This window comes from Hippopotamus amphibius, chromosome 2, assembly GCF_030028045.1.
Source record: "Hippopotamus amphibius kiboko isolate mHipAmp2 chromosome 2, mHipAmp2.hap2, whole genome shotgun sequence".
Classification (NCBI taxonomy): domain Eukaryota; kingdom Metazoa; phylum Chordata; class Mammalia; order Artiodactyla; family Hippopotamidae; genus Hippopotamus; species Hippopotamus amphibius.
This window is the reverse complement of record NC_080187.1, coordinates 90,273,972-90,288,358: the sequence shown is the minus strand read 5'-3', so window position 1 is coordinate 90,288,358 and position 14,387 is coordinate 90,273,972. Positions and strand designations below refer to the sequence as shown.

At 37.6% G+C, this 14,387-nt stretch overlaps 1 protein-coding gene across 1 annotated transcript; it reads left to right on the top strand.

Moving 5' to 3' along the window:
• The first annotated feature begins 11,994 nt into the window (after nucleotides 1-11,994).
• On the top strand, nucleotides 11,995-12,150 carry LOC130846417 (60S ribosomal protein L39-like). The gene has a single exon (XM_057724662.1). The coding sequence runs from the start codon at nucleotides 11,995-11,997 to the stop codon at nucleotides 12,148-12,150; it is 156 nt and encodes a 51-aa protein (XP_057580645.1).
• Nucleotides 12,151-14,387: the final 2,237 nt, after the last annotated feature.

Here is a 14,387-nt window from a genome sequence, read left to right as displayed (position 1 = left end):
ATACCTCAATAAAAATTTTTTTTAAAAAATGAGCAGGCATTTCTACAATGTTAAGATGTAAATACATTTCCATTCGTTGACACTGACCAATGGATATAAAGGAAGCTACATTTGTAGTTTAAATTAATTATGTGATGTTACAAACGGGATCCCAATTAACTTTTTCAAACGGATCTTTCCCTATAAGCATCAGCCTATATTATATAGTTTAAGGTTCAAGGCCACAACAAAATCACACTCTTTGTCACACTTTAGAGAGGTAAAAGCTTTACTTTGTTTAGAAGACTGTTAATAGTGCCTGTGCTTGCAACTGTGTTCTCCTACCTCTCAATTCACTGACAAAAGAACTACCCATCCATACATTTCACCTCCCACTTCCTCTTCTAGTTTTGGGAGGTCCACAAGGAAGGCATAAAGGTAGAGAATACGCGTCACAATGCTCTACAAATAGCATGAGTTCATTGCGTTTCATTCACATACTATTATTGTCTTGTCATCTACCAGCGTTTTATATATTTTCAAAATAAAATACTAAAATATTATATCAGTCCCCCTTTTCTATACAATTCTGCAAGAATGTCATTAATTTCTTCCTATCTTTTAACAAAATATTTTTTCTCTTTTTGATCTTGTATTACTGAAACAATATTCTCAATGAAGAACTCTTATAGGCTGGTTATATAAATATTTTAATTAAAATCAGTAAAAAGAAATAACATCAATAATAATCATACACTATAGAAAATGGGTAGTCTGATATTCCCAACTCAAAAAACAGAAGCGCGATTAAAGTTATATACATCTGATTGGTTACTGGATTTCCCTATATTAAGCAATCTTCAGGCTATGTACACAAGATAAACAGATAAAAGGTATTAGTGAAAGAGAATGTATATAATAGCATTGTTTTAACTTTCAAAGAGCATTACTCAGGTGGTTCTCTCAAGTACATTTTGATTTATTAAAACATCATGTACGCAAAGCTTTTTAGATAAATTATTGTATAATGTAAGGTTTATTTTTACATAAATATCAATGAAACTGAATTTCTCACTTCATATTTTTGAGATTTACTAAGTACTCATTCCATAAACAATATATCAAGCACACACTATGGATTTGGGGAGGGGAGAGTCAGGAATATGAAGCTGAGATGACATTTGACTTGGGCCTTGAGGAATATCAGTGAATTTGCCAAATATAAGAGTAGAGAAGGGCATTCCGTCCAGAAGTGACGGGATGAGCGAAGTCACAGAAGTTAGGAAGAGCATGGAACGTTCAAAAATATAAGGCAGGTCAGTGTGGTTAGAGCATGGTTTTCAAGGAGGGGGGGCAGAAAGATAAATGGGGAATAAAATCAGTGTCCTATGTGCAATCCTAAGAAATTTCGAATTCATTTTATTTGAATTCCAAATTTAGAATGAGGGAACAGGGGACAATCACAAATAAAGTGTTTGAGAAAGATAGCAGTGGTGGTAATATTTATAAATAACTATGAAGAAGAATGGTTTGGAATGGTCAGAGTACAAGATAAGAGACTAGTTAATATCAAGCAGTTCGTGGCAGAGAGAAGAGCCTGTCCCAAAACATAAGCGTTAATTCTAACAAATCCTAACTCTAAGAGAGCTTACAGCCATTATCTTATGAATATAGCTTTGATAATTTCCCCCTAAATGTGCTGCTTTATTTTTCTTTTACTCAAGGATTTCTTTCTATTTATTTTACAGCTCTGTGAGATCTTAAGACTTACCTTGATCAGGTGAACTTTACTCCTCCTATAATATGCAATATTATTCATTGCAAATAATACTCTCTTGCAATCTTGGAGATTTTCCACTGTTCTCAGTCCTCCAGGCCTCTTATAAAACATAGTAAATGAAATTATGATGTACTCACTGGAAAGCACATTGCATCCACTTAAACCCACTCTTTCCTGTTGCATGCACCCATTGCGTGCCAATGCCACAAACTGAGCTGAGCTTTATAGTCTAAATAGAGCGAGTAAAAATGCCTGATTGGACTTCTCTATATAATCAAGAATGAAAAGCTATTACTTTTGAGTCCCTCTGACGTTATATCCTGTCTTCTTTCCTATAAGCAGATTTCAGAGATGGTGCTCACTTACAGCTCCATGTAATCTTTAAAACTGGATGCAGGGAAAAAGAAGATTTGTCTATTAAAATAACTGTTCCAAGGACTGGTTATGAGACATTCGTTGTGAGCTCAATCCATGAAGACCCAATCACAACATGTATTTTGTTCTTTGCCATTTCCTAGCTGAAATTGTTATACACGCAACCCACCAATGGAAGATCAAGTTGGGCAGAGAGAGCTAATATTAACAAACCAAGAACAGAGCTTGATATGAAAGAGATGAAATTTAAAAGGAAAAATGCAAAATCTCGTGCTTTGAAAGCACACATGAAAAATTAAAAGGTAGAACAAGACAGAAACTAGCAGGACATTTTAGTGGATTTCAAGGTCAATATAAGGCAATAGTGCAATGCAACCAATAAAATGGGCGGGGATGCTATGTGATGGATAAAGAGGAAAGAAACACTATGGAAGTGCTAAGGTATGATGCTTCACCAATACAGAAGCAGAAGTCTGTGGTGTGAGTCACATCGGGAGTGTTTATTTGACTTAAAGGCCACACGGTATAAGAGGAACATTGACAAATGGGAACATACCTCTCCATCTTTTAGGAGATACAATGATACAATTACTAGCCCAAGAGAGAAACTTGGAAGTCACCCTTGAATTCTACCATTTCTCCCAATCCTCACATCCAGTTAATTAATTATCTTGTTAATACAGCCAGTGTCTGTTATCACTATATCCTGGGCACTGAACCTATCATCTAAGACAATCGTTCTCAACTGGAGAGAAATTTACCCCCAGGAGACATCTGGGGTGGGGGATACTACAGGCATTTAGTGCATACAGGCCAGGGGTGGTACTAAACATCCAGCAAGGCACAGATCAGCCCCGAAAGCATACAATTATCCAGCCCAAAAGGTCAGTAGTGCTGAGGTTAAGAAAGCCTGATCTAAGGCTACAAATATAAACAAGTTTCATAGTGCTCGTGGCCTCAGAGCTTGGGATCTAATGAAAGAGAATGCCAAAGCCAATGCACTGTATTAGGAACGCATTATTTTCTCACAAACTAGGAAGTCTGAAAGGCAGAGCCTGAGGTAAGTAAGATAGCACAATGATGCCTTGAAGAGCACAGGCTCTTTATAACTTTTCTCCACTACCTTCAGTGTATGGTTTTTACCTTTTTATTTATACTGTCAGTGCTGTAAAATAGCTGCTACATCTCTAGACTTTATATCTATCCCACATAGAAATGTTCTTTTTGTTCAGAAATGGATATCCTCCCACATTCTGCCTATATTGCATTAGAAGTTTGTCACACAGGGATTCACACAGGGTACAGTGGTTAAGAATCCACCTGCCATTGCAGGGGACACGGGGACACTGGTTCAATCCCTACTCCGGGAAGATCCCACATGCCGTGGAGCAACTAAGCCCGTGTGCCACAACTACTGAGTCTGTGCTCTAGAGCCCATGTGCCACAACTATTGAGCCCACATGCCACAATTACTGAAGTCCATGCACCTAGAGCCTGTACTCCGCAACAAGAGAAGCCACTGCACTGAGAAGCCCACGCACCACAACGAAGACCCAATGCAGCCGACAAATAAATAAATTTAAAAAAAAAATGTTTACCACACGGCAGGAGAGTATAGAAAATTGAGGGAGTTTTTTATTGTCGGCGGTTTGTTGTTTGGTTGGTTGGTCACTATCCTGAATAAACTCCGAATCCTAATCGTAAGGGATACGAGAGAAAGAATCTGGAATTATGGCAGCTGGGAGTATTGCCACAGCAATTAACAGGCAAACAATCAAGATACACAATAATTATAGCAAAATGAAAGAAACACACAGTGTGCTTTCCTTAAAAAAAAAGCTGGTGGTGGGGGTGGCATCTAATTTAGATAGGTGATTAAAGAAAGTCAGCTAAAGTGAAAATTAAGCTGAAACCCACAGGATGAGAAAATTGCTGGAAAAGTTAACTGAACAGGGCTATGATAAAAGCTGAATCTTCATTATCCACAGTAGAGTGTTAAAACATGCTACCTCTAAATTTTTTTTAAGGTAAGAAATAAAAGTTTAAATATATTGTTTAGAAGCAAGGAGGCAAAATCAGAAGAATCAATTTGAAGAGCTGAAAAAATACTGTATCCAGGAAGTGTGTGGGGAAAATGGGATCAGAGGACCTTTGTAGTTCTTCATGAATCTTGACTTTTTGAAAGGAAGTTTTAAAGAAAAGAGTGACTTTTTTTGAAATCTCAGTAAAGAATGATTGATTTCAAAATTTATGTCACTAAGCAGAAGTTTAACCTTAATTTTCCCCTATGAAACAGGAAACGTTAGACTTTTAATTTGGGGAAAAGGGAAAGAAAGAATAATAAATAAAATCTGTCGTGGCTTTCAAAAAGAAACTTAGCAAAATGAGTAAGACCTGTTATCAATCCATTGATTGATTAAGTAAATTACACGTGGAAATACACTCTTGTATTTTTTTATGTAGGCATCAAAATAGATCTTCTGACGTGTGCTAAAACGTATTTCTGCAATATTCTTTCCTTCTAGTCTGGATTTAGTCAGACTTTCATTAACACATCTGCAAAAAATTGAACAGACTCTGACCACAAGATGGCAGCTTTGAACACATTTCAAAATGTTGATTATGCACATCCAATGTCTCCAACTGAAATGAACAGTGAAGACACCTGCTCTTCCTCTTCTGGTTTAAAAAAACGTTCATGTGATCCTTGAAAACAGAAGAATTGCAATTTTTCATTTTGGTGGAAAAATGGCCTGTGAGATTAATAACCTCCACATGGCTGAAATTCCCAACTGAATAATAATGACAAAAATGTGTCTTCTTATTGACTAGAACTCTCTTGTATACATTATCCTCCTTCATGGCGATCACTTATCATCAGGCCCTTCCGGGCCACAAAATGAAGAGTGAGTGGCAGATCACCCAAATGGTTTCACATGCAATAGATGATTACGCCAGCACCAAAGACACTGATAATTTGTGACAAAGGTGAAAGGGCTAGTCAGCTCTGGGAATCAGCTCCACTCAGTCACTGCGACTACACATGATGAAAGTCATGGCTAACTTTGCAAATGTACACCTAAAGCTGTCAAAGAAAAACTGGCCTAATAGAAGGCTAAAAAGAATATCAATTCATTTTAACTTACTTTGAAAAACATCCAACCTAGACAATAGATGCAAGAATACAACGAACTCCTGCATACAGTCTCCTACATTTACCAATTATCAACATTTTGCACATTTTCTTTGTCACTCTGTTTTCATATTACACGTGTACATATCAAGATTAACATTTTTCCTAAACAAGATTGAAAGTAAATAGCAGATATTGTGACTGTTTGTCCCTATTTCTGTGTGTCCCCTAAGAAGAATGGCACCCTCTTACATAACCACAATCCAATTGTCAAATTCAGGAAATTTAACATGGTTAAAATACTATTTTCTAACATACAGTCCATATAAAATTGTTCCAATTATTCCAATAGCGTCTTTTAGAGTATTTTTTTAAATAACCAATTGAATACTTTAAAGAAGAAATAAAAATAGCATGATATAAAAATGTCAAATACACAAGAAAAAATTTTTTAACTCAAGTTGAGTAAAACCAAGTAAACCCAGAGTAGATAAAGGGGGGACCGTCTATTAAATTCCTTTTTAAAAAAGGACACAACATCTGATTGAAGTAGGCAAATGATAGGACCAACTCTGAACCCAGACAGCCCTAGGTTGGCCTCATGTCTCTTCTATCTATTAGCTATGTGTCCTTCAACAAGTTGCATTACTTCTCTATGCCTCAATTTTCTTATCTGTAATAGAAAGGCAGTTCTTTCAAAACAAAAAATTTTAGAACATTAAAAATGACTTTATATGGTAAGTACATCTCCCAATGCCTGGAATGCCGTAGGTGCTTAATAAGTTCTCTCATTCCTAGAATCTTGAAAACTTAACTCTTCCCAACAACCTCCTTAAAAACTAGTCTGGCAAAAAAGAATTTATGCTCCAACGTTAAATCTCGTGGTTCATGAAGCCATGTTGCACACTGGTTTCCAACTGAACGCTCTCATCCCACTGCCATCGAGGGGCATGTCACAGCTAATTATCTGTCATCACGCCCTGTTGCATAGGCAGTACCTCGCCTGCTGCTGCTGGGACCTCGGTGCTGTCTGTTGATTCATTTGCATCGCCTCCTGAGTGTCTCTGCTGTGTATGGATAACCCAGAATGAAGCCCAGGGGCCAACTGGCAGGCCCATCTGAATTGTGGAACATATCTAAAGCCCCTCCTCATTACTTAGCAAGTAACGTGGGGGATGTTCGCTGGGTCACACACCCTGGCAATGGAAACAGTCATCTGCCGCCTCATCTGCTTTTCCGCGTCTGGGGTGCAGGGCCAGATCGGCTGAGGAACTCTGCTAGCACTTATGCAAATAGCTATGGGAGTTCCTGGGTTTGGCAACATTTCCTTTCAGAAGCCTCATTTGTGGCTGCACCGTCTGCCTCCTTTGTGCTTCCACAGCTTTGTGAGGCGACCTCAAAATAGATCTCTCCCATACTCATGTTGTATTTATCTCCCTTTATCACGGAAAGACAAATCTCTTCTCTATACATTGAATACATCCTGTTTAGTGACTGTGATGTTTCTGTTTAAGCCCTAAGAGAACATATATTTAAGATAGAATGAGACTACGTATATCTAGTTTTCCAAATTAAGGGGGAATGCATTCCCCAATTTAGATTGAAAGTACATAAATAACATGTTAATGCATGTATAGACATAGAACAATGAGGCCTAAATTGTTAGACATACACATATAATATCATAATTTTGTACCAACACTATTCTTCCAAATACATGACATAATACTTTAAAAAATTTTGATTCAAATTTTTTAAATTATTTTCAAATTACCAGCTTCATAGAGCAACTATGGAATCTGCAATAGCACATTAATAAATGACAAGGATACAATTTAATCTTGATATAAATTCTTATTCCATTAATGGATGCATTTTGTTAATTTTTCATCTCTCTTTTCCATGTTGCGCTATAAATTTTACTATGAGATACTCTTATGAAACTGAATTCAAAGTTTGCTTAGAAAAGAAGGAAAAGATAAAGCATTGTAAGTAAGCCAGCCACAACTGCAGAAACTTGATCTACAAAGAACTGGGAAAAGCACTGCAAATAAATGATACTTAAAACTGATTTCCTCTAGGTGGCAGTATAGTCCCAGAACTTAAACCTCAACATTCATGAAAACCTAAGGGCACGGCAAAATAATTTATTGACAGTCCATATGATTTATACATTTGAAAGATTTTTCTTTTGAAAACTGAGCTAAATTTACAACCCTGAATGTTCATCTGCAGATGACATAGTGGATTTTGTACTAGAAAGAACAAAATGTGGCTATGATATATTTCAGCAATCATACATTGTTTTCCATATCATTTTTGGCACTGTAAGACCCTATCATTCATTATTGGATATTATAATTTACCTTCTTTATAGAGGCATTAATGTTTTAAAAACTCAATAAACTTTATCTTAGATAATTACTGATATCCATTACAATAATTGGACTCAAGTCAGCAATGCCCCTTGGCATGCAGGCTTGAATTATATCTTTATCACCAACACTGTAGATTTGTTTAATTAGACTAACACAGAATTTTAAAAGTAATACAACAACATACAAAGATTCCAATGAGTGTGTAGTTGATGTGTATCACAAAATGTACTCTGCGGAAACACTAGAATCCCCATTCCCTCCGCCAAAGAAAATTCTTTCTTCTCTCCAAATTGTTTCATCAGTCGTCCGTATATCATCCTGATGCCTCCCAGTGATCAGAACATACGTAACAGTGACATATCTTCACCCATAGATTTAATGCATTTCAGAAATTCATTACACCTTACCTCTCAATTTTCCCCAAACTTTACTTTGAAAATGTCAAACACTCAGAAAATTGAAAAAGCAAAACATGAACACTGACATACCCTTCCTCCATTTCATCAGTTATTAACATTTTAGGACAAGTTTTATCACTCTAAACAAATACCTTGACATATAATTTTAAGTAGAACACATTTCTGAGGAATAGAAAACTGCTGCTAATCAAAAACTTTGGGAGTGCAAATAAGCCTGACAGTTGTTCATGAAGTCGTCACTCTAATTATTATACTATCTGACACATAAAGGGCTCCTGTTCGTATGTATGTGTCTAGTTGCCTGCTGGGATGACTTGTAGCCCCCAGAAAGGGCTGGAGATGTCAACGCAGTGCAATCAGGGAACACTAAGATGATAGGATCTTTGCCAACCCTTTCGGAGCTCACATTACACAGCCAGCACAACCTCTGTCTCCTCTGGACACCCAGGGCACCGCATGTTTTACACCATTAACATTACTCTGTAATCTGAGTAGGGAGAAGGCTAGAGGACCTGGGTTACCAATGTATAAGTGTATGGGAGACATCACTGGAAAATTCAGGAAAAAAAAAAAAAAAAGGTTCTGATGACCTCACAGACAACTCCTTCTATTTATGGCAAAATGTAAAGTGGTCCCTCTCAGATCAAATGAGATCAGAAACGTTTTTTAAATGAATCTAAACTCTAAAATGGAAGTGACCCTGCCCATTAAATAAATGAATACACTGTATATTTATTCATTAACAATTTGAATGGCTGACAAATTATTAGCCTGTCCTGGGCACCAAATCTTAGCCCTTCTCAATTTGCTTCCGTATCTCTATGGCCAACTATACTTACCATGTATCTCTCACAGTTGAAGGGTAAAGTTCATGTATCGAAGTTCTCTAGAGAATAAGATTGAAACTATGCCCACTTTTTTTGAGGCTTTATTTTGCACTTTGTCAAAATATAAAAAGAAAAATTCATCTCTCTGCTTAAGTAAAACGTTTTTGGTTTTTTTGTTTGTTTCTTTTTAATAACTTGGGAGATCTCTACAGTAATTATTTTATGAGTTTAAAATACTGTTTCGGTTTCCTGCTTGCTTCTGTAACAGATCACTACAAACTTGATGGTTTAAAACAACACAAATTTATTCTCCTACATTCAGGAAGACGGATGTCTGAAAGCAGTTCCACTGGGCTGAAATCAAGGTGTAGGCAGGGCTCTGCTCCCTTAGGAGGCTTTAAAGGAGATTCCTTGTCATGCCTTTTTCCAGTTTCTAGAGTTTCCTTTCTTGCTTTCCTTGGCTCATGGTCCCTCCCTCCATCTCTATAGCCAAAAGGGTACAATTTCTCGCCCTGATTTTGCTCTGCCACCTGGCCTTCTCCTCTGTCTGTCAATCTCCCTCTGCCTGTCTCTTAGGATATTTGTAATTGTGTTTAGGTCCTGCTCAGATAATCCAGGATAACCTCCCCATCTCAAGATCCCCAACTTAATCACAACTGCAAAACCCATTTTGTCATAAAAGGTAACATTCACAGGTTCCAGTGATTAGAACCTGGATATCTTTGGCGGGCATTTTTCATCCTACTATGAATAATTTCCTTGTGTGCCCATTTTGAGAAATCAGCTCAGTTATTACCAATAGAAAAAAATGAAGCCAGTTCCAAATTCTTCATTTTTCTTCATTAAACTGCCATGAAAAGTTTATCCTTAGCCTCTCTTCTGGCAATGATAGAAGACACTGAATCAAGATGGTAAAACTGAGGAATTCTGCTCTGGCCTCATAAATCTTCCATGAAATTTCCTGCTCTCCAATTATTCCTCCTTCTCTCTAACCGGAATCCTTATTTTCTTTATGTTTCTACTCAAAATACTTCTATGACCGTTTAACAGAATTTTAAATTCTTCCCCTTTACTCTGCATTTCCCCCCTTCCCTTTAAACAAAACTTTTGCAGAATCAAGATAGTTTTATGTGTCACAGTCATCACAAGAAAGAGAAGCCAATTGCCCTTATAAAAATGTCTTTCAGACTTAAGGAGAGTCCCAAGGGGCACCCTCAGTCTGCTGCTCTTTGAACAGTACAAACTCTCCTTAGGTGATCTCAACAATTCTCTCTTTCTGCCGCTAATTCCCAAATGTCTACATTTAGCCAAAGCCCTGCTGTGAGCTACATTCCACATACTTAACTGCAGGCTAGACAAATCCATCTGACTCACTCTCAAGAACTTCAAATTCTATACATCCAAAATGGAACTGTCTCTTTTCCCTACATAAAAATGCCTCATCTTCCTTTACCCTATGACTCAGTTAAAAGTGCCACCACCCATGAGAAATTTAGGCAGAAATCTAGGAGTCATTTTGTATTCGTCCTTTCTCCTTCATCTGCTACCCTATCTTTATAATTCATCCACACCATCTCTGCTCATTCATCCTCCAAAATATTTTTCAATTCTTTTCCCCTTCTCTGATCCTTTTAACACTGCCTAGCTGGATTCTTCCATAATTTAAGAAAAGTCTTAGATATTTTCACTTTTTAAAACTTTCAGTATATTAACAAGTGAAAAAAGAAAAGCCAAATCAGTTGTAAAACATAAAGTATATATTAAACTCTTAAGTTGAATAATGCTCTCAATACATGTAAAATTGTGCTATTCATGAGATAATTACAGGACATAAAATATTCAGACTGTATTATAAGAAATACAGTTAATATTGGAACACAAATTTAAAAATCATTTGATAATGTATTCTTTCAAACCTGTCAGTTTTCTGAGTCTGAATGTATGATCTCATGTGGAGATGATACCAAAAATCTATATTTGAGGTTCTTGGTGAATGTTAGTCCAGTACCACATGTCCTTCCTCTGTACCACCTCTCCCTCATTGATGGGAAATGAAGCTTGAGCAACCACAGCCTCCTTTCCCGTCTCAAACCTCCTGTTCTCCGCCAACAGCCTGATTTACTAAATCTTTATCTCCCCGCCCCACTTAGAAACATTCAGTAACCTGCAATCTTCTCAGCATGGCAACCTCGGCCAGCCTTCTGGGGCCAGGCTGGGATCACTTTGCAGACTCATCTTCTGTCTCTGTTGCTTCCCAAATTTTAAGTTCTAAGATTACAAATTACTTGCTTTTCTGAAAAACCAATGTTTTTTCTTACTTCTGTGCTATCCTTCATGATGCCCTCTCTGGTCCACTGTTTCTGCCCCTGACTACTTCTCAGGCAAGGATCCTCCACCCAGAGCATCACCTCCTCTAGGGCACAGTCCCCCTCAGCACCGCAATCTGCCCAAGGTATATCCTTGGCTATTTCCATGCCAGCAGCCTGGCAATATTGTGTGTTCTTTGAGGGCATACATCATATCTTTTTTATTTTTGTGACCAGACACCCTGCAGGTCACCTAGTCCAGTGCAGGAATGTGGACTATCAAACTGAATAAAACTGAGTCAAGTGAAATTGAAGGTGTGACGTCCACATCATCTAAGCTCCACCAGATGGCACTATTTTATTTTCAGTTTATACCAAATCACAAAACTAGGAAGAAGTACAGACAGGGTTCGGGTGTATTTGTACACCCCTATGTACTACATACGTACACGTAGTGTGGAACTCTTTTCATTGCTACCCATTTATACTAACGCAAACTATGGACAGTCAACGTTGGTATTTCCTTTTTGATCTTTACAAAAGCAGAGTTGGAAAAAAAATTATTAAATTACCCAGCAGTTATTATAGTCAATATTCCTAAACAAAAGAGACATGGTGTCCTTTTCATTTATAGTGTTATCACCCAAAGATTTTCAAGAGTAGACATGACAGTGAGTTTCCACTCTTGAGATGATTCAAGTTATTCCCAACTAGAGAGACAGGAGGCTGGAAGGACTGAGGGGCTTGTGCTTTTCTCCTGTCTGCCATCCTATGTGCAGTTGAATTTGCTCCTCACCATGTCTTCTCACAAGACTTTCAGGATCAAGAGATTCCTGGCCAAGAAAGAGAAGCAGAATCAACCCATTCCCCAATGGATTTGCATAAAAACTGGTAATAAAATCAGGAACAACTCCAAGAGAAGCCATTGGAGAAGAACCAAGCCAAGTCTATAGGGAGCCTCGCATATGAAGTAGCACACATCTGTGCTGCATCACGGCCTCGCACCTCACCATATCACTTAAATTGTAACACACAACTGCTGTCTGAACAGCCACAGGTGTCTTCTGAGAGAGATGGAATTGCTTGTTCTCCTGCTGTCAGTGTTGCTCAGCGAGTGCTTTGGCTTAGTAACAAGTGAGACCTTTTGCTGGGAAAAAAAAAAAAAAGAAAGAAAGAAAGAAAAGAAAAGAAAGAAAAAAGAAAAGAAAAGATTGGAGGGCTTATAAGCACAGACCCCTTGCTTTGTACAATTTTAGAGATTCATGATCTTAAGTATAAAAACTGGATAACAATGCTTACCTTTAAATCCTGACATTAAAAGATTAAATATTATATAACCTATAATACATTTAAAGTACCTACCACAGTGAAGAAACTGAAGATGTGGATGATGATTAGAGAAATAAGATGGATCAAGAAACTTAAATTTCATCTGGTCTTAAAGTTTGTTAAAAGGTAAACTGAGGCATATTAAAAATTTAAAGAGTTTATCTGAGCAAAAACCAATGGGAATAGGGCAGGCCAAACTACCAAACAGGAAGTAGTTAGGACCACTCCACAGAGAGGAGCCAGGAGGAAGACTTATAAAAAGAAAGGGGAGAGGAAAAGCAAGAAAATTGTTTGATTGGCTACAGCTTAAAGCCTAGTTGGCTGTTTGTGATTGGTTGTCCTTAGCATTTTAATTTCACAACCTTGAGGTATTTGCAGGCTGAGATTTTGGTATGCTTGTATAGACTGCCATGGCATTAGAGCCACCTTTGTCTAAAGGCCTCCTGGCTTGATTAATTTAGCAAGTTTAAAAAATGTAAACTGCTTTTGGTTTCAACAGACTGCCTAAGCTAGAATCTGTTTCAACCACTGTTTTGTGTAATGTGTCACCCAAGCCTATTTTTCTCAGCTGCAAAATGAACCTTGTAGCAATCTTTGCCACTTTTGACTGCTAGGAGGACTGACTTAAAAATTAGCTATTAGACTAATGGTTATAATGGAGCAAGAGTGGTAGAAGTCTAGGATGTAGCAAATTATTTGCCTAAAGCTTTCTATCCATTAATCCTGAACCATGGTCTAAACCTGACGTTTCAGTTCAGAATGCTGATCCCACATGTGGTGCTGGGTTAAGATAAATGATAGTCCTTTCAGGAGGGTTCAAAAATTGAACTTAATATATGTTTTGTGCCCTCTACCTCCTACAAGAAGGTGATCTTTCCCCTTAAGGAAGCAAAGCCCTTTCACCTAGTCTCTATATTTACACAGCAAATGCAACCGTACAGGTACTGCCTTAATTCCTATGCCAGTGCTTCCCCTAGTTGAGTGGAAAAAATGTTTAAACCAATGTCACTGATAGCGATAATATTCTGTTTGGGAGTTTTGCCCTTCCTAGTTAGAGAGTAGGCACTTCTTTCTTAAATAAGAAACAGAAGAAACCCGGTGCCTTTTGAAACAAAAACTGAACTACCAAGAAAATTATCCATCTTACTTATTAGTCACCACTGCCCACTTGGGTGGTGACTACTAAGTATGCAGACTGCCTTCCACTTCCAGGGTTGGAACAGAAAGCATGGGGAAGTGAATATCTGAGCAATGAATATCTCCTTCAAAAATTACTTAATTCCTAAAATTCCGCAGTTAAAGATTCCCTTTAGCTCCTAGTAAACATATACAAGGGCAGGTACACTTCAAGTCTTATCAGTTATTTGCATCTAAATATGAGTAATCTTATCACATTCCGTCCCCCTTAAGGTTTTGAAAAGGTAAGAATAAAGGAAGCATAAAGTCTCAAAGAGCTAGAGGGCAAGGGCGGGGGGGGGGGCTGTTTCGGGTACACTAGTTACTTGATTTTAAATACCCTCAACCATCCCCTGAAGTTCATATTTTTAAGACAGTTAATCACGTTTTATGGATAAAATGAAGCTCAGATAGGCCATGTAAAATATCAAGTGGCAGAGATTACACAGGCAAACTTCGGAGATAACTGCAGGTTCTGTTCCAGACCACAGCAAGCAAGCAAGCCGCATGAATTTTTTGGTTTCCTAGTGCATATAAAAGTTAAGTTTATACTGTACTGTAGTCTATTAGTTATGCAATAGAATTATGTCAAAAAGAAACAAGCAGACAGTGTACATACCCTAATTTAAAAATACTTTATCGCTAAAAAATGCTACCCATCATCTGAGCTTTCAGTGAGTCATCA